Source organism: Aulonocara stuartgranti, assembly GCF_965226115.1.
Source record: "Aulonocara stuartgranti genome assembly, chromosome: 7".
In the NCBI taxonomy this organism is placed as follows: domain Eukaryota; kingdom Metazoa; phylum Chordata; class Actinopteri; order Cichliformes; family Cichlidae; genus Aulonocara; species Aulonocara stuartgranti.
In genome coordinates, this window is record NC_138945.1 from 53322931 (window position 1) to 53344834 (window position 21904).

The following is a 21904-nucleotide window of genomic DNA, read 5'->3' on the forward strand; positions in this document are numbered from 1 at the left end:
CCATATCTTCTACGAGATTATTTCGTTACGAAAAAGAGAATTTAATCTTTAAAACGATGTGTCCATGTGATTCTTGCTGTAACTGCAACACTGCAGATAAAAAATAGTCATGTATTGTTCCTTTTATTGCCAATCAGCTGTTACTGGCTAGTAACAGGCGTGTACTTTTATCCAATGAGAGGATAAACAACAAACTAGGGGACACCTCTCCTATTTTTCTCAAACATATCAACCAATAGAATATCCGAATTCGTCTTGTTGACGTTGTTACGCACCAATGGGGAGCTTCCTCTGGAGCCATTCAATCCCTCCCCTCGAGTGAATGCCACAGAGTTACTTGATGTCGACAGCTCTGGTAAGTGGGAAGTTGGTGAGTTTTTTCGAAGAAATAAACGGTTGAAAGTAATTTTTAACTCGGTCCACGTGAGACTCGTGTCTTTGCAATTATTGTATAATGTTTAAGCGAGGTTGTCACGCGTTAATTTGACGTCGACTAAAAGATTGAGATCGACAGTGGGGCTTTTTTTTTCTCCGTTGTGACGCTCGTTGTTTTTGTTGCAAGAAACCCATCCGACAGCAGTTGTTTGTATTAAAACAAGTCTTCAAATTAGTAGAATATGCTTTGAATAGTGTGAAAATGCCGTCAAAATGCTTCTATAGGTTTTCGTGTCATTCATTTTGAACGGGGCAAAGATGTTGCGTCATGCCTCAACTTGTTGACATTCTTTTGTTTACAGTGTTAGACCCCAGAGCTTCGAGGTTTGAGCGAAGGAAAGTACTGCTGCATTTAAATGTTGGAGAAAGAGCAGGCTGAGTCCCCAACCGTCTTTTTCGACAATATAAGACTGTTGAAGCGTTTTCTGAACGGTATTATGTTGTTCGTGTATCCTTGCTTACGAAGTCGAAACAACGGTGTCTCCGAACCTGCGGCCTTTGATCGGTTGGCAGACCGTTAGTGTTCGTCAGTTTTTCATTTAAATGTGTTAAATTCAGGAAGTCACGGTCACCTTTATATTTTAACGATTTTCCATACATTGTTTGTCGATTAACACAATATAAATTCCCAATAAGAATGATATATTTTACTTTGTCATTGACACTCACATACTTTTGTTTTCAAAAACGATGTTTTCCACCGTCGGTAAGACACTTTTTAAGACGAATTTCTGGTATTTTTCGCTTTCGCTGCGCAGTTATGAATGAATGAGCTCTGGTACGCATGCGTCAAACCCTTTTAAGTTTATAAACAAGGCCTCCACGCAGGGAGTCACATGACTATTCACAGAGGTTTGCTGTGTCGATTCAGAGACAAAGGAGTTCCCAAAGGCTTTGTGCCTTTTCCGTAATATTGATGTCATACGTGATATGCAATGATTCAGTACTAACTGTGGTGTTTTTGTTTTGCTGTGGTGATGATCTTTGATAGCTCATGGGTGTTATAGTCGTGTTTTTCTTTCAGTTGATTATTCTTTCAAACCATATTACCATAAAAAAACAAACAAACGCAGACATACATGCAACTTTATAACTGCAAAGACTTTATTTTGATTTAGTTCATATTTCAATTCAACGGAGCTAAATTTTTATTTATATATTTATATATAGTGCAAAATTACAACAACAGTTGCCTCAAGGGCTTCAAGTGCAACTGGTTATTGCACAGCCCTGATTCAGATGACAGCAGTAGCTCCATTTTAGCTCTAACTTTGTCTTTTGGTTTTGCCCAAAACCAGATGATGTGTCAGAGTATGACGATGGATGCTGAGTAAGCTGGACAGTAGCCCGTTTTTTATTTTGAAAGAGAGGAAACCGAACATCTTGAAAATGGACGAGTCGTTCGATCCGCTCAAGTGTAATGAGGACCTGCCTTCCCCTCCTGGGTGCCACATGGAGTATGGTAAAACTAGCCAAAAAGAATGTGCAGTCTGCAGTTAAGCAAACCGAACCCTTCAGATATGCGTATGAAAAGTACTGAATTATCTCCTTAGACGACATGCCAGAGCTGCAGGAGGTGGAGGAGGACCAGAGGTCTCCGAGGTTATTTCAAGTTGGAGCAGTGTCTCACCAGGAGCTCAGCTGCTCTCCTAGCACCAACTGGCTTGCCGAGTTGGCCAACATAGCCACCAGTCCTCAGAGCCCTCTACTGAAGGACGCCCCACACAAAAGGTTTGTAGATGTTTAAGGAATGCCTGCATGTGTGATGTAAACACAGAGACGCCTTTACACATGTAGTAACAGTACACCCCAGTACACCTGGGGGTAATTTCACAAGATTAAGAGTAGCAGTTTAGCAGAACAACAGCAAAAATAGCCCCTAAAATTGTGCAGATTTTTAACTGCAGTTGGGACATGCAACATTATGACCAAGACTGAGCAAAATCTGTTTTAATTACAAAAGAATCACATAAAGCTGCATATAAGTGCATTTGAGTGTGTGACAAATATATCTACTTGCGTAACAAACTAACTACTGATGTTTGTGACATTGTCACTGTTTTTCAGATCATCTCCAGTTCACATCTTTGGCAACAGCAATAGTTTACATTCCTATGCCCGGCCCCCGTTAGCCAGTAGTGCACCCAACCCGTCCAGAGGCCACCTCAGGGAGCGCAGGCGTGTCAGGGTAACCTTTCATTTCTAACATTCTCACTCAAAAACCTGATAATCATTCATTCTGACAGACTCAGCATGGATTTTCAACCTGTCTCAATGCTGATATGATTGTAATTTGTCTTTCTTAATTATCAAAAACAGGCCAGCAGTGAATCAGAGTCTGGGGTTTTCTCAATGTCATCATCGTTTTCTGATGATGAAGACATGGCATGGTCTCACTCTTGGCCCTCCACAGCCTGGCATTGTTTCCTAAAAGGTGCATAAATAAGAATACATGACCATATGCATCCGTCAGTGCATACACACACACACCTAGAAGTCAATTCAGTCACACATGTTGGAGTTAATGGTGAACGTTTGAAGTACTTGAAACAATTGTCTTGAAAATTCCTCATAGTGTTTGCTTGATATTTAAACATGAATGCAAAATTCACTTTTTTTTTTCAAATGTCATCACTTGATGAAGGCAGGAAAATCCTTCAAAATGTGCTGAGGACAACTAGAGATTCATTCAGGATGATTTTGTTAACATTTTCTTCCACTAGGATTAGCACAAATTGCAAAGAAGACCAGTTCTTACCTCTGGTGTCCAAACAGCAGCATTGCATCCAGTTTCTAGCATCCTCTCTGCAACATCAGCACACTTATGCTAATTTGTCATGCTTCATTGTTCTGTTGCTATTCAGGGACTCGTCTGCGCTTCCATCGAGGTCCAAATGTGGAGTGGCAGGAAGCTGATGAACTCGGGGATTCGGATGATGACTCAGATGATGAAAGCATGCCTCCATCCTCATCCTCTTTCAAGGTATGGCAACGTATGGTGCCTTTAGTATGTCTTAAAAATTCTGATAGTCTGACTAGATGAGTAAATCATTGTGGACACTTGTATAAGGTGCTTTATAATATGTAGTTTACTTTGTACTTTATAGAAAGTGACTGACAGTAAATTTGAGTAACTGTGTGCACAAATGAGTCTCAAATGATTTGCAGCAATGGTCGTTTTTATATATATATATATATATATATATATATATATATATGTGTGTGTTGGTGTAAAGTAATTAACTAATTTATTAGACTATCACCCAAGTAAGGTTTATGCCACAGCTGTCCTAAATTAACAGTATTGGTAATAACTAAAATGATCTTTTATGTTTCTGTAATGGTCGATCCACCAGTGTGTACAAACTGTTTAATCAATTTAGTGTCTTTACTCCACAAATTTTCAAATTTCCGGTTTTGCAAAATAAATAAATAATAAATAAATATTAATAATATTAAAGCAAATTATTATTTGTTAATTAAAATAAATTTAACTGCATTCCCGAACAGAAAAATGAGCTTTAGTGGTCAAATATTACGCTTGAGTAATTTCTAAATTCTCCAGTGGTGGCTGAAGTTTGGGTATAAAAACATGAATTCAGTTATTTTTAGTTTTTGACAGATTTCTAAAAATATTTGGTTTTTAAATTTTTTTTTTAATTAAAAAAAAAAAAAATTTTAATTAATTTAATTTTTAATTAAAAAAAAAAAAAATTTAATCACAGGTGGTCTATTACATTAAGCACTGTGGGTGTCTCGCGTACTGAGTCTTTAAGCAGTTGGACACTGATTTGTATCTACACTAATTCTTCTCTGGTAGTGAATTTGTCATGCACGTTTTTCCAGTTAATAGAAACATTTCTTATCTGCATTTATGTTTCCTTTACAGAGATATGGCTCTGATGGGCTTAAACTGGTGAACCACGAGGAGACATTATCCTTTGGGCAGGCAGTTCTGAAACTGACCTTTGACCCGGGCTCACAAGATGAAGGCCTGCTAACAGCTGAATGCCGATTGGATCACCCCTTTTTTGTCAAAAACAAAGGTACAAAAACACATGTTCTTTCCTTTTAAATTGATCTTTGCTGTTAGAATCTTCCACTTAAACAATTTGCTGAATCCAATCTATTTAGTTTTTGCATTTCAGTAAACACCTTTAGGATCAAACTAATATATAATATCCTGTTTCAGGGTGGTCTTCCTTTTATCCAAGTCTTACTGTGGTGCACCATGGGATCCCTTGCTATGAGATGCAGCTGGGTGATGTGTGCCTGCCGCCAAACCACCCAGATGCCATTAACTGTGATGACTCAGTCGTCTTTGACACTTTCAGAAGGTATGCTCTTTAGATGGTCATGTAATTTTTTTGCAGTCGTTTCACATTCACTTGGATACATGATAAGTCAAAGTAGTTGTAAATATTTTCACATGAAACCTGGCTGTTTAGAAATACTGTTTGTTCCACACACCAGAAGAAGGTTCTGGTTATTGATTGGTTAATTGAATCCTTCCTTTCTGTCTCCTGCAGCTATGACTTTACCCCACTAGATTCCTCAGCGGTGTATGTTCTGAGCAGCATGGCTCGTCAACGGAGGGCCTCCTTGTCCAGTGGGGGTGCTGTCAGTCCAGACTGTGATAAACTCGAGCGCTCCAGCTCCCCTCACTCCTCCAGTAGCAAATCGAACAGGAGCCACAACTCAGGGATAGCCAGTGGTGCCACACCTACGAAATGCAAGCGGCCAATGAATGCCTTCATGCTCTTTGCCAAGAAGTACAGGGTGGAGTACACACAGATGTATCCTGGAAAGGACAACAGGTGTGCAAATGTCACTGAAATACAATATACTTACAGATATTCCCAGTTACAGCACTGTGCATAAGTCTTGTGCCACCACTAATTTTTCTATATTTTGCTAGGAAAATATGAAAAAAGTGCAATAATTTCATGAAACGTGCAAACATAGTTGGAAATATATAGATTATGTAAGGCAAAGACTCAGTCTGTACAATTCTAACAAGGCTGAAAGCCAATATTTGGTATCAACATCTTTATTTTTCAATACAGACTGAACTCTTTTTTTTTTTTTTTTTTTTTTTGGTCATTTCTTTAGGAATAGTTCTCCAGGCTTCTTGAAGGACATTCAAGGCTCTTTTTTTGGATGTTGCATGTTTTCTTTTGTTTTGTTTTCTTTCAAGATGATCACACACTGCTTCAACAATGTTGAGGTCAGAGCTCTGGGGAGCCCAAACCATGACTGTTCGTGTTCTATTGTGATCAAAATCTGTCATTACCTTTCATAATTTTATCAGTTTTGACAAGATCTCCAATAGCACTGGCTAAAATGCAGCACCAAACCATGACAGAGCCTCCACCATACTTTACAGGTGGCTGTAGACACTCTACGTTTTACCTCCTCTGTGCATATTGACGATGATTTGAACCTGAACTTTTACATTTGGATCCATCAGACCTGTTCTCACTGATTTTCACTTTACTTCTACTTCTGATTTGGCATACCTCAGCCTTTCCTCCTTGTTTCCCTTCCTTAATAATGGACTCTTGAGTGCAATTGAGATAACTTCTGATGAGGTTTCATTGAGCAATAGATGGATTAACTTAACAGCCAGAGCTTTGATGCACTTTTTTCAGGGACATGACTTTCAGATTTGCTCAAGATGGATTTTTTTAAAAAAAATTTTTTTTTTTTTAAATGCTTGAATGAGTCATAGGTGAGCATTAAGTGACTTGATAAACCAACCCCCTGTCATGGTTAGATGTTCTTTGGTTAGATGTTTTTAATTATTTAATTTTTATCAGACCTTTAGTTTGAATTTTTCTGTGACCTTGGATCAAAATGTATCCCTTTGACCTGTTTGCCAAATGGGTTATTGTGACCCCAGGTCAACGAAGGAACATGTGGAACAGTTTCACATGATTCAAAATGCCCACAGCTTTATGGTCGCTTTGTGTCTCCCTTCCCACGCCAACTTGTGTTAGAGGTTGCCTTGTAGTTGAACACAAAGATAATTCCTTATTGGCCACTGTAGCCCTGACAGCAAGGATAAAATAACACTCCAAGAAACCCAAACTTTCCCCCCAAAACAAACAAACAAACAAAACAAAACAGCAGAGCCACTGTGGGTCATGCTTCTGATAGAGAAGCTGTTCATTCAGTGGTGGGTTAGAATTTCTGATATGTAGACAAGCTGTAAACAAGTCGTAGAAAACCAGAAGGACTAAAACTCTATTCTCATTTAGGAACCCAAACCCTGTATGAAGACACACGTCTCCCAGCACATTATAATTAAGGCTTTATTCTCCACCCACAGATGGCTTACCAGCTTTAATTGTTAAAAAAGCAATAGTAAAACCAAGTGTAGCTGTTTTTATTTTCTTAGGTCAAAAGTTAGAGTGGACATGAAACATTAGATGTAGATGAGGCTAATCTACACCTTGGGGTTCCACTCTAAAACTCTGTCACAGATTTAGCACTGACAGCTGACAGTGTTTAGATTAAATTAAATTACATTTTTTTTCTAAAGACATTTAGTTTCACTTCTTAATCAAACGTATGCGGGCCGCTTTTTCTATATCCTGGACAGAAGGAGCAAACGGGACGGTGTTAAAAGGAAAACAAAGACACATTCTGGCATGTCAAAAATCTGAAAAACTGAATCTCGATTTGTCTCTAACCTTTCGCTCCAGAGCCATTAGTGTCATTCTGGGTGACAAGTGGAAGAAGATGAAGAACGAGGAGAGGAGGATGTACACCATGGAGGCCAAGGCCCTGGCCGAAGAGCAGAAAAGGCTCAATCCAGACTGTTGGAAACGTAAAAGAACCAACTCGGTAAGGACCAAAATCAGATATCACGCACCGATTTCTATTTCACAACCGATTCCACATTGCACACTGACATTGCATTTTTATGGTTTTAAACATGGGTCCAGTCTGCTGTGTATCTACAACTCCTGTTGTCTTTGCACAGGGTTCCCAGCAGACCTAGATAATCTACCCACATCCCTGGCTGCTGTTGTTTTGGCATGGAGAGGTGCTGGACAGAGTCTGATGGACCGTTTGATGCCTCTTTGCTCTCCTGTATTCTTGAGACTCGACTGTGATGCTGAATTCACTTGCTTTTTATAACCATGAAACATTATAGTGACAAAACAGAGTTATGAGATATATATACAAAGCATTTAATCTAGTCACTAACAGTGCATATATTTTCTTATATCTTTAATGTCAAAAATGGTCTTATTCCTCTGAAATAAGAATGAATTTCAGGTTATTTCATATCTAGTGGTGGGAAAACATGAGAGCCTGTGGTGCTATGCTTCAGTCAAAAAAAAAAAAAAAAGACAAAAGGGGGAATTTCAGATAACTTTTTCAAACCTGTTCATAGTGATATTTTTAATATTCAGTATATTGCACAGATAGATAATCTATTAAAACATTTTGTATTACAGTATACAGCATATTCTGCCGCTGAACTATGGCGAACAGTTTGTGATTACTGCCCTGCAAGTCTTTAGGTCGTTTTTGCCCGACCACCCGGTCACATGATGACAGGGCTTTCCGCATGCGGTGGTGGGTTTATACTCAGTCATAAAGCACTTCAGGCTTTCACTGTAAGTGTTTATTTCTTCTGCACTTTATATAAATATGTAATCTAATCCTATACAGCCATTGTATACAGGGGGAAACTGTATAATACAGCTCGTCTCTTGACAGTTAGCCATTTGACACAATCGTGGCCCAGCAGCCATGCTCTGCTTTCAGGTTTCTCTTAAGTTTTAAATGCTTTTGTTCATAATGTACAGGTTTTACAGCACCAACAACCTCTTGCACAAAATATCCTTGTATCATATTATAAATAATTTTTTAAAATTCTCTCCAGCTGTGTGTTTCTTTGGTGATTGGCTTTAAGTGTGAATATATTTTGACGTGTTTATAGCTTGTTCTGGTAATCCTTTGAGTAATTATCAGTTTCCTACATGAGCAAGTTTTAAAAGCTCTTAATATTCACTGAGCTGAAAGTCCAACTGGGAAAGACTGACAGTTTCATCACAGGTTAATGCAGTTTAATCTTTTGTTTGTCTACCACACCAAAGCCACCATGTACAAAGTTGGAAGTGTGCCGAATTCATTCTTGTGCTGAATGACAGCAGCGTTAAAGGTTTTAGCTGAATCTTATGCTCAGTGGAATCTGACCTTGGCATGCGCCCGTTTGTCTGTCTGTCTGTCTAATCTAAGCAATCATTTTAGGCGTTACATATATATATGTATGGTTACCACCAGAGGGTGCAATCACCCAGTTTTTGTAAAGAGACAGTTGCTTTTTGATTCTTCCATGTCAATCTTCTCTTTATAAAAAATACCCTGATTTCTAGGTCATCATAAAGGGAACATGTATAAAAGCATGTGTGAATTTTACAAAATGATGCTTCAGCATGAAAAACAGAAAGAAAATGATTTTCCTTTCTCCTTACTGTAATTAAACAATAAAAGAGTAATATAGTCCTCGGGTGATTGGTGCTCAAATAAAAGCATTTTTATGCTTATAAAAATTTTTGTGGGTCCCTGTTTGGCTGCTAGCACAAAATGGTAATTTTAAAACTGGTGAGAAAAACATGCCTCATAAAATAACAATGATCAACACCCTGCAGGCCTTTCAAGCATAGGAATCTAATTATAGCATATCCATAGCAGACTGCTCTAAAATAGTCGATGTTTAATACTTTATGGTGTTTTGAGGGGAATGAAAAGTTGAGTCTGACGTGCTTCTGGCTGAACGCTGCTGTACGTCTGAAAGGAGAATTAAAGAATGTCATAATTGTGGTGGAAAATTAAAAGCATTTTTCAAATCTTGTCACTGCTCTGTAAATTAAAACAATGTATCACTGCCATAAGGATAACACAGAAACGGCTGTGGTGTCTTATTTATGAACATTAAGGTGTGGACAGTGAGCAAACCTGACACCTAACAGTAAAAACCCATAAGCTGTGTCCTCTCACATTTGGATTTTAAAGGTCTGCTGCTCTCACGTTTAACAAAAGGATGGAAACCCTTAAAAAAATCGTACAAAAATGCCATCTTGGATGATTTTTCTAGAAAACGAATAAAGATAGAGACAATTCATGTGAGAGGTCGCTGAGTTGCAATCCACACAGCCATCCAGAAAAATTGCAATCATGGACAAATGACTTGCCTTCATGCATAAAGCCCCTTTATTTTTGCAGGAAGAAATGACGAATACTAAAATGAAAAATTAGAATGGCGAGAAACTCAGGGGATCATCACTGCTGGCTTCCTCCTGAATCAAAAGCTGCACCTTAATCAAGGCTTTCTAATTAGGGGCAATTAGCTTTAGTAATTCACTGAGAGATAGCAGACTCTTGGTGTCTTTGTAAGAGCAAAGTGTTTGGCAGTAATGTGTTAATGACATTTTTCTTATGGATACATGGCTGCCTTCCCCCCCCCCCCCCACTAACACACACTAAGCATTACACATTTTAAAATCTGGTAAAGCACAAAAAAGAAGCTCTGTGGGACAAACATTGTGTGATATTATGTGAGTAGATTGCTGAATGCATGCAAGAGGCCTATTTGTCACATGTCGCAGTGTAAGATGCTTTGACGATTTAGGGAAAAAAAAGGAGATGACTTGTAAAAAGGCAAGTCTTTACAGCCATCAGCAGCAGCTCACTTTTGCCTTGGCATCTGAAGAGAGCTGAACATGTTTGCAGGCTCACTGGGTTGTCAGTAGTGACGGGAAAGACGTATGTGTCACTTAAGTGAGCTACAAAAGGGTGCTTTTTAGGCAATCTAGGTCCACTTATTCCCCACCAGTCCACACAATCATGTCTGTTTGATAGATGTTTGAATTAAGGGAGCACAAGATACGATACTATCACGATACACTCACTGGCCAGTTTGTGAGGCGCACACATTCAACTCCTCCTCAAGGCAAACGTCTAATCAGCCAGTCGCATGACTGCAGCTCGATGCTTTTAGGCACAACTTTCTGAAGATCAAACTGAGCATCAGAACAGGAAAGAAATTGGGTTTAAGTGACTTTGAACATGGCTTGGCTGTTGGTTGGTGCTAGTCTGAGTGTTTCAGAAAGTTTAGATCTACCAGGATTTTCCCACATAGCCATCTCAAATGTTTTCAGAGAATGGTCTGAAAAGGAGAAAACATCTAGTGAGCAACAGAAAATGCCTGGTTGATGTGAGAGATCACAGGAAAATAGTGAGACCGTGTGCAGAAGAACATCTCTAAATATATACAACACATCCATTCACGAAGCAGATTGGCAACAGACAGCAGAAGACCTCTCCAGTCAGCTAACAGCAGGAAACTGAGGCTGGATTGTTTAAATACCAGAGCCAAACAGGCTTATTGTGGCTGAATATGCCCATCCCTTTATGACAGTGTGCCCATTTTTTGATGTGATGAAACAGGGGATTTCTATCATGGATGTGCAACTGTGTGATGCCAATATGTCAATATGGGCCGAAATCTCTGAGGAATGTTTCCAGCACCTTGTTGAAACTATGCAAAAGGTAAAAGGGTCAAATTCGGTACTGACAAGGTATTTGTAACAAAGTGACCAAGTATTCTCCAAATCTCATGATGTATTTTCAAGACTCAATTTTTGATTGATTTTGGTTACATCATGATACTTGTACAATACAAGAAATAAACACAACACTACAAAGGCCAAAAAAAGCAAAACTTGTGGATTTATTCATTACATTCCATCAGTGTGTATAAGGATTATCAATGTTATTCCAATAATAATAATAAGTATAATTCCAATAATGTGCCAGCTTAATTAGCTTAGTGAAATGTTTTCCCTTGTTATTTGAGTTTCTTCTTTACAGTCAGTTGGTCATTATGGTGATATTACTAAAATTGGGACTAGAGTTCTCTTTAGAACGTCTGTATGTATTTACAAAAACATACAGTTTGTATATAACATGTCACAAGAGAATGTGATAGGATATATTGCTGCACTGAGTGTTTTTCCCCCATCCTACTACAAAATTTCTTGGTTGCTTAATTCTCCTTGAACTTTACTTGCACAGTGAATAATTTTAAATGCTGCTTTAAAATGCAAAGCTATCACTCGCAACAGTCTGACTCGGAGAACATAAAAAACAGTTAAAGGTTGGGATTTAAGAAAAAGACGAGCTCGTGATCTTTATCTAATATGCACAAACTTCTCATTAGGAGTTGATGCATATTAAATAAAAGGTTTGGAAGAGTGAGATGCCCCTGCATCTTTTTTCAGCCGTGTTAAGTCTACTGAAAAGCACTTTAATATTACCAATTTCACATTGCTGAAAAACACATTGCTGTGTTTTTCTTTTTTATTTAACTGATACTAGAAATAGACAAAAAAAACCTACACTTTAGTTGCGTCAGAGAAAAGTCAGTACTTTTATTTCTTTTAGTTGCCCTAAAATACAAAACATAAATCCCAATTTGGCTGCCGAACACTCCGATTTTTGACAGCTCTGCTACCAAAGTGATGGATAAGCTCAGCACCGACCCTAAAAGATATTTGTCACTTTGCTTTTGTTCTACCTGCAAAGAGTCCAGAAAAGAATAGCGACTGTTAACTTGCCACTTTTGCCTTACTCAAGCAGAAACGCAGTCACCCCCTGTGATTTAAAATTGACCGCTGGAAGAAGAAGGTGTTGGTCCTTTCCATCAGTGCTGTGTGGGAAGGACCGACACCTATCATCACGAAATCTCTGCTCGCCGAGGTTAACAATGATTCAGGGGACGCCTTTTGATGCAGTGGCAGCATGTAGCAGGAGATCTGTCTGGTGGGAAAGTGCATGCCACAAAGACATGCACCCTAGAATTCACGTATGGTATAAAAACCAAGAAATCCACTATCCTGCGCACTACTCAGTTCGATTCAATTCATGTAGTGCCAAATCGCAACAACACTAATCATTTTTATTCATGTCAGAGATTTGGAACTTGATCTATAGATTTAAGTGTATATAATTAAATTATAAGACAGCTTGGACTTTTAAAATCAATCCTAATGCAGTTGAAAGAAAACATCGATTTAAAAGATATTTGAGTGTTTTTACTATTTAAAGTCTCAAACATTCCTCAGAGATTTTGGCCCATCTCGACACACACAGCCGTGATATAAGCCTCTGTAAATAAAACTGAATTGAACTGATAGAATTAGCTATTACAGCTGAAAAACAGAACAGCTGGAAGGCCTCTTCTGTTGCTGAGTTGTAGTAAAACCATGGGAATTGTAGTCTGTTTCCTGTTCTTAGCTCACAGCAGTGTACCTGTGTGGTCTTCTGCTTCGATGTTTATCGTGGTGTGTGTTCACAGATGCTCTTCCGCATACCTTGGTTGTTTAGTTTAGTTTGAGTAATCGTTTTTTTCAGTTATAGGTCTTTTCCTATCAGGTCATCAACCAGACATGTTCACCCAGAGACCTGTCTTTCACTGGAGATTTTACTCCCTTTTTTGGACCATTTTCTGTAAACACTAGAGCTGGTTGTGAGATGTGATTGGCTAATTGGATATTTGCAATAATGAGCAGTTGAACATTTATATCTGATTTAGTAACCAAAAGAAAATCTTGGGCAATATATTGGTCCTAGCTCTAAAATACTCAGTTTTTGCACCACATAGAAAACACATGTACTTACAGAGTGAACTTTCATTTGTTAATGTATTCAATTAATTTTCATATACAAGCACATAATTGGCATTCAAGGACACCACTTCTGCGCCTCTTTGTGTGTCCTTCCTTCTCTAATAATATTCTATGACCTGCCGTACTACCATTCTTTTGTCCTTTAACACTGCCCACATTTCTGCCTGCCTATTGCGCTGTCCCTTGTGTTTCGGCGCTCTAATTGGATGGTGCGTGAACACTGTGAAAGGGGGGAAAATCGTTCCATTTTCTCGGTCCACAGGTTTCAGGCTGGGGAAAACTGGATTGAATAAACTCCTGCTGATAGAATTTGCACTTTGCTCTGACAGCTGAACAACAGAACAGCTGAAAGGACAGAAATCACACGAGTTGAACATTGCTCCAGAGAAGCCGCTGTTTCAGACTAATCTACACTAATGCTCAAAGAGTAGCTGCTGCCCTGGATTATGTGCGATAGCTGTTAATGTTAACAACGCACACTTTCTGCGTGACTGAGTTTGGAGTATGAAAAAAAAGTTGTGTCACAATTGGGTTACAGAACCTTTTAAAAACCAAGTAAACTGGGGCTGAAATGATCAGAGAATGAGAAGGGCAATGAAAAATTAAAACATTAATTTTGTTAATTAATATATAATTTAAGCTGCTTATGGTACAAAGTAAAATGTCAACATCATGAAAACCTGAGGACAGTTGTTAGAATGTGTCATTTTTGCGTCACTTCATCTAGTGAGTGTTGTTAAAATCTATCAGGAGACATAAAAACTCAAAGAATCACCAAAACAACTGTGATCCACTACAGTACAGGTCAAAATATCAGGATAATTCAGTAAATATCTAGACTTCCCAACAAAAAGACTTCAAGCACTCCTCTAGCATGTCTTTGTCTGTTCATAGATGTCCTTAATTTTGATCCAAGCATCTAGAATCTAATTTGTCTGCTGTTAATATCTTTTTCTTCTTTATCTTTGTCTTCTTGTGTTTATCTTAATCCCTCGCTTCATGGGTCACTCCAACTCTTTTTATGTCCTACTACAGCGAGAAGGCCTACATCCTGATGGTTTGCAGGTACCGTTTAACAAAGCTGCCAGCTGAAGTCATGTGAGGCAACTGCTTCTCAACCAGAGAAGACATCATTTCTTCCATTAAGGTTAGACCCATTTTCCCATTTTGTGGTGTTCTGTGAATAGAGTAGTATATAATGTTTGTACGAAATTTGGAAATGTCCTTGATAAAGTAGCCTGCATTTCTTAACCCCGAGAGTGTTCTGACAGTTTTAAAACAAGCCTTTTTTCCCCCACTTTGAGACATTTGTACCAGGGTAATGCTTCCGGGCATCCAGCTAGCCAGATTCATTACTCCTTTTATCAGCTGTGCTAACAGGACGGGAAAAGAGCTTTTGTACTGATGAATTAGCCTTTAACTAAGAAAAACTTGCATTAGGTCCAATACGCTGCTGGAACACAGTAACACAATGTAGATATTCTATTTAAAGTATCATTAACGATGTATGATTGTTGAATCCATTAATCTTTAATTGTCACAGATGACATTTATGATCAGTCTACTCAGTGGTAATGTATTTAGAAGTGATACCAATCAGCTTACTGCCTGTTATGTGTTGTATTCAACATATAATAATAACCCACAGAATGAGCGTGGATCTTGGGACTGGGACAGGAAGTGGTGCAGTGATTCATTCTCAAAAACTAACAATCAAGAAAAAATACTGTTAGTTCACTGCAAATGTAAAGGAAGTAAGAGAGAGGAAGCTAGAAAGCAAAAGGCATCTCTCACAGGAAAATATTAAACAAGATACAAGGAGCTTTTATTGCTGCTCGTATATTAATTGATTAATATTATTCAAGCAGTGAAACTGGAGGTTCACTTAGAGGCCCGAGTCAGTACATGACTAAAACCAGCCTCATATGCTCATTTCCTGTGTTTACTATAACGAAGGATAGAACTCGAGCTTTGATAATGTAATTAACGTCTGTTCGAGATCAATAGCCCTAGAGCACGCAGCTAATGAGACTTCAAGACATGAAAGAGAGACGTATGGAGTCAGGCATCAGACTCTGCTCACATTATGTTCCAGTGGGTTCACTGAGAGTGAATGGATGCTTAATAAATAGTTTTTCTATAAGGTGCCATAAAATACTGGTAGAATGTGGTCTCACTGGGAAATATAATTCATTGATTGTTCTCATATGTTTAGGTGGATTAAAAAAATGCTTTTATTAAATTAAATCACTACTACCTCAACATAATGTTATTGCCCTCTTATTTGCTCAGGAGCCTTTGTGAGAAGCAGATTTGTTAAAACTGATAGAAGTATGAGTGGAAAAAAATGCTGTCAGATTTTCATCTGTTATGCAATACCATGTGGATCACGCCACACTGGCAATAGCTTAATTTTCCAGCATGACAATGAACCCAAACGCACAACTGAATACTGGTACTATTAGGCATGGACTGGCCTCCCCAGAGCCCAGAGCCTGGACCTTAATATTATTGAAGCAGTGTGGGATCATCTTGACAGAGAACAGAAAAAAAAAGGCAAAGTGGAGCTTTGGATGTCCTTCAAGAAGACTACTTAAAGAAACGTAAGAGAGTTCAGGCTGTGTTCATACCAAGTATTGACTTTGAAGCTCAGTAATTGACTTATATATTGTATTTCGACATATGTTAGCAATAATTTAAATAAATTCAAGTGTGAGTGACTCATTAACTAATACATAAGCTACCATCTGATGCACTGCTAATAAGTGAGAGTAAGAGAGAGATTAATTTGACTATGAATCTGTGAAGGAAATCATTTTAATCAGCATGTTGTGGGGTGTGGTTTGTGGCTCAGCTGGAGGGGTGGAGCAGTGAGTTCAGGGTGTGGTGTCAGGGGAGGCTGACTCACACATCTGACCTCCATCATTTGATCATGTCTCTCCATTTGAATATGTCGCTGGAATAAGAAGACAAAACTGTGTGCACCGTGAAACAGAAGGGGAGGTGAGCTGAAAGCTGCCGCAAAGACACTCTGAAAATAATAATACTCAACCTACAACCCTGTGCGCGTGGGTCCTTTATTGTGTTACACTACATAACGATACTAAATATCCCAAACAAAAGCCCAGGAAGCCGCAGAGAAGGGTAACAATACAGGTTAACAACACTGCTGCTCTGAGACATCCAGACATTGTTGTTACTAAACTCCCACAGGTGCCTTACACACTCTTCTCAAAACCTTTTTACCATCTCTGAACCTTTGCTGTTTAATTTCATTATCTTAATCCTGACTTAATCAGGCTCCAGCAATTTACATATGAATTAAAAGGAGAATTTCAGCGCTAATGACTGTGTGTAGTGGTGTTTGTATGCTTCCATAGACAGGCAATGACAATGCCTTTGCACAAAGCAGGGGGGTTCATTGTAGACCAAAGCCTCTGTTAAAGTACATGTCATTTTAAGTATTCCTATACAGTATTTAAAGGAATATATCAACCTTTTTTTGATTGGAGAATAGAGGGTGAACAGGAAGCAAGACTCGAACACAGGACCCTGCAGCCTGTCAGCATATTGTAAGTCTTCAGCAGCGGTAGCAGGTCTGTGAGGCAGCAGATCATGCGTATAATGACAAAGAATGATGGAAACAACTGTTCATCTTGTGTGCTTAGCCCTTTGGCCTACTAACACCAGCTTATCATCACAGTCCTAGTCTTGTTAGACCTTACCTCTTTCTTTGACACAGTTAATCATACCATCCTGATAAACAGACTGAGAGACCTGGTTCGGATGTCTGGCTCTGTTCTAGACTGGTTTTCATCCTACATATCTGAAAGGAGTTTTAGTGTATCTGCAAACCAGATTATGTCAAAATCTACATAGCTGCTGTGGGGAGCTCCTCAGGGCTCCGTGCTGGGACCTATTCTGTTTTCAATATACATCCTTCCTTTAGGCTAGATAATACTGTAGTTTCCTGATGTATCTTATCATCTTTTTGCTGACGATATTCAGCTATACTACTCATTTAAGCCTTCTGAAGTTCATAAGATCAAAGTTCAGAAACTTTGATTATTGCACCAGACAGTGCAATGTCTGATATTAAACAGTGACTGGGTGATTTAGGTTCCTCACAGAAGCATAACCTTAGAAATCTAAATGCTATTTTTGATTAAGCTTTTTCTTTGGAGGGAAATTTAAATCAGATAGTAAGAATCTGCTTTTTTCACTTGAGGAACTTTTCAAAACTTAGATCTATCATGTCAACAAGTGAACTTGAGATGATAATCCATGCTTTTGTCTCTACAACACTCGACTACCGTAACAGTCTGTTTACTTGTCTAAACAAGAAAGGGCTAGCTCGTCTACAGGTTGTTCAAAACTCTGCAGCGAAGCTACTGACCCGCTCGAACAAGGGAGCTCATATGACCCCTGTTTTAATGTCGCTACACTGGCTACCAATCAGATTTAGGTTCCATTTTAAAATTTTAGTTTTAACCTTTAGAGCATTACGGGGACAGGCCCCTCCCTATATTGCTGATTTGATTTGTACACGTACCTCTTCTCGTAACCTGAGGTCAGCGAATCCAAACCTTTTAGTGGTCCCCCACACTCTTTTCAGAACTCGAGGGGACCGATCTTTCCAAGCTGTTTGGAATGCACTTCCTCTATTTCTGCCTTCAAAACGCAGCTAAAGACATTTTTATGTCAAAAAGCTTTTAATTAGACCGGGGTTTTTATGATGTTTTTATGACGGTATTGTGTTTTCCTACCTTTCTTGTAAAGCACTTTGTGACACATGTCTGTGAAAGGTGCTATATAAATAAACTTTACTTACTTACTTACTTACTTAACACCAGTTACAGCAAAAGGGAATTTCATCAATGGACCTAAGATAGATGTTAGATCAATTCTGACCTGAAAACTGTGCATAAGTAAAATAAATAACTTTTGGCAATCCAACAAACCCATAAAATATGCAAAGATTAACTGTACTTGAAAGCTTTGGTTGAAAAATCGAGGCATTGTCAAAAAACATCCAGATTTATATCGTAGAAATGACAAATTTCAGCAGTACGTCCAATAAATAGAGATTTTATTCTGGACAGGCTGGCAGGCAGATCAATTGTGACATTCCTTGAGTTCATAGAATGGCTGAAAAATCGAATACTGCCATAAAGCTGCTGCCCTCAGTACTTTAGAACATAGTGCACAAAGACCTTCTGCATCCGAAGCTACCTTTATAAAAGTGACAGCTGTCACGGTGTAAACAGTGTAGTAAAAATATCTGAAGACTGGTAAATTTATAGCCTCACAATATATACAGGCCTATTTCCCAACCACATAATATGAACTTTCTTTCAAGCCCCCCTCACTCCAAACATCCTCTTAAATTCAAAAGTAAATCTTTTAACCTGGCAGTCAACCTGTGCTTCACACCATAAATATGCCAGCATGAGTGAGAATTAGTCTGTGCCAAGGACACAGAAGAAGAGGGGCAAGCACTGCTTCAGATCTGGATGCTTTATCTTTTATTGAATCTTTGGAGACATTAATGAAAACCTAATAAGCTGCTGCTCTAAGCCCGCTGGTATGGCTAAATCCTTGATATCGGGTCTGTCCATCAAGTGTATATAGTACATTCAACAAAGATTTCCAAAAACACCAGCTGAAGTTTGTAATTTGAGACCGTACAAAAAAAAAAAAGAAAGAAAAAAAAAATCAATGCTGTTGCAGAATATCGGCTTCTCGCGGATGTCTGGCGGGAATCACGAGAATGAAATTTACTGTCAGTTTTAGTAGCGCTCCTGCAAACATACGTGTCTCTTTAGAGCAGGATGTCAAACTCATTTTACATCATGAGCCACATGCAGCCCACTTTGATCTTAAGAGGGCTGGAGCAGTCAAACGTTCCCTCCTGTCAGTGTAAAAGAGTTTAACTACACATCTTATCCCAGAGATATCTTAAGATAAGAAATGCAAAATCAACAGTACGTCTCAGTTTTTCTACATGATAGAGACATGCTGCTGTGGTAAATAAAAGAAAGGATTCTTTGAATGACCATGATAGAGGAGCAAAAGCTGAAAGTCCAAAATGTATGCGCCCCTTCACATTTTCTAAAGCCATTCAGTTAGCTGGATTGGAGTCTTTACAGGCCAATTTTGACTGACTTTTTTGACTCCCCTGCTTTAGAGATTTAGAATTAAGAGTCTGCATGATTTGAAAACAGCTATTTTGCATTTCCACAGGGGCTGTGTGTCTAATTCAGTAAAACATCCTTAACAACCAAACAGATCATCCTCATTCGCACACTCCCAGCAGTAAAACCATTAAAATGTGCTACAGTGCTGTCTGAGTTATGGTCTGCTAGATTTAACACAGCACACTTTAGACATCATTGTGGTAGATCAATTTCAGCACAGAAGAATACAGGATCAAATCAAGTTCAATCAACCAGCTGAAGATGAAATACAGAAGATATAACCTTTTACTCTCTGATGGTGAAAACATGTACAGATAACAAGCGCTTGAGCCTTGCAAGCAATCTACAAAATAGGCCCCCAAAGCCTGAGTGATTTACAGTAGCATGTTAATGCTGGCATGTCTGCTCTTTATCGCCTTTGTTCTCCATCACCAGTGTTCAAGCAGATGCACAGGAGAGCTTTCGCAGACCTGAGATATCATTACTCAAGCATCATCTCCTTCTTCAACTAATACTCACCTTTTGATGATGCTGCACTAGTATTTTCAGTCACAATATTAATATCTGTTATCCTGGTTTTTAAATAACAAATATTTCACCGTGACACTATTTTCATGTTATTACTTCATTTGTCACTGAACTAGAGAGGTTAGACATAATTTTTAATGTGACAATTTGTACTGGTAACAACGTGCTCATTCAGTAACACCTGGACAATCTAATTCCATTTAAAATAATCCAATCTTATACCCCGCCTCCTATTTAGACTTCCAGTTGCTCCCACCTGCTACCATTTATCTATCCTCCACTAGTCTGTCACCTCCAACCTTCTCTCCTTTTGGACCAACCCTATCAAAACCTGTCTGGTTTTTCTACTCCTGTCAAATTTGCCGCTATCACTATCACACTGTCAACACACACTGGACCCACAAATGGCCAAAACAGAATTGCTTACCTCTTAGATCCCCACCAGTTTAGTTTGCCTATCCTCGCAGTAGCACGAGAGCTTCATTCCGCTACAGACTCTTCTGTCCTCATATTCCTTGACCTATCTGCTCCCAGATACGCTACACTCCATGCAGATTGATGCCTGCCTGGCTGACATCTGAGAGCAGATTGAGATGGACTGCCTGAAAACTCGACCTGGACAAGTCTGAGCTTCTGCTCCTTTGGGGGAAAGGGTCCCCTCGAAGGGACCTGTCCATCATGGCTATGATGGTGCTCACTCACCAGTGACTGACTCTGAATGACAAACTGTCATCACAAAAAAACTCATCTGTAGTAAGGGAGGTAGCACAGTCAGGGGTTGAAGTGGGCCGGAATGATTTGGGACTGACCTAATAGGAGTTTAATACATAACGATATGAAGTGAGTTCATTTTTGTGTGCCGCAGCCTGGTGTTCACGGGGCTACTCACTCACTAAATTACAGAGTAATGTCACCCCATCATCCCACCTGCACTCTCTATACACCCGTTTTTCATCCTCATCCCCGCATTAAGACAGTGGAATTTCAGCATCTAGCTATAGTGCTACAGAAGGGAGACAAGCACAAGCAGAGGTAGTACCACATGCTTATTCGCTGTAAGATGCATATGACTAAATCCACACAGAGCAGGAAACCTCGAAGCCAACAGCAGCAACACGGAATCATCTTTCCACAGAAAAAACAAATCCACGGGTACAGTAGATTACAGATTATTTGAGAATCATTTCTAAGTGTTCCATTTCCCTCTGAGCACAATACATGGCTGAACCTTAACATTACATTCCCGGGACAATTACGTTTGCCCAAAGCAACTTGCAGTAAGTGCATTTGAATGAGACAAGAGGAAGAGCTAAAAAGAAAAAGGTCGCAAGAATAGCTTTGTGGACCGTAAAAATTACGAGGATTTCTGCAGAAACTCTGAGAATTCGAAGAGATCTGATATGCTTTTCAGTATTTTCTGTCATCTTTGCACTGTAACAATGGAGGATGGTCATGTTAAACATGGTAAAAGTTTCAAATCCTGTGGGCAGCATATGTGCAAGTAATCCCAGTGAGGAAAAGATCGGGAGTCAGACCTCTCCATTTTTTTTTCTTCTTGGCTCTGAATCATGTCAGTGAGAGCAGATATACTTCATATAGTCATGTCAGGCACACAGCTCTAGCTGTCAACACAGCAAGCCCTCCCTTATGCTCTTCAAATCTACTGCCTGCAAGGTGCAGCCAGTCAGAAGAAAATTGGCTTCAAGAGAATGGAGCTAAAACGACTTGTTTTGGACTGTGGATGGACTGAAGGGCTGCACGAGTACAAGCTCAGTAGGTAAGATAAACAAGGACAAGTGAAAGCCCCCCGGAGGAGACACCAATCCCTTGGGGGTTGTGTCATGAAGGGCAGCGGGCGTAAAAAATCAGCCAAATCCGATATGCGGAGCCGCCCGCTGTGATGACCTGTGATGAGTTCAAGAATAAAAATATGGAGCCAGAAATGACTCTAATAGTTCCCCTTTAAGCATTTGTCTCTCAGCTAACAAATAATTACTAATCATTTCAAACTGTTATAAATAAACCCAACTATAAAAA

General features: G+C 39.1%; 1 protein-coding gene and 1 long non-coding RNA gene across 2 annotated transcripts in view; one reads left to right on the forward strand and one right to left on the reverse strand.

The window, feature by feature from the left end:
• The first annotated feature begins 266 nt into the window (after positions 1 to 266).
• On the forward strand, positions 267 to 8328 carry hbp1 (HMG-box transcription factor 1). The gene is made up of 11 exons (XM_082539007.1): positions 267 to 355; positions 1734 to 1897; positions 1989 to 2166; positions 2503 to 2623; positions 2755 to 2869; positions 3300 to 3418; positions 4325 to 4481; positions 4628 to 4772; positions 4965 to 5252; positions 7143 to 7284; positions 7424 to 8328. The coding sequence occupies exons 2-11, from the start codon at positions 1759 to 1761 to the stop codon at positions 7439 to 7441; spliced, it is 1422 nt and encodes a 473-aa protein (XP_082395133.1). The 5' UTR covers positions 267 to 355; positions 1734 to 1758; the 3' UTR covers positions 7442 to 8328.
• Positions 5187 to 21904, reverse strand: part of LOC309709967 — a 264832-nt gene continuing 248114 nt past the window's right edge. The window contains exon 3 of the long non-coding RNA XR_014277647.1: positions 5187 to 5236. This is a non-coding gene — a long non-coding RNA (uncharacterized lncRNA). The remainder of the gene's footprint in view (positions 5237 to 21904) is intronic.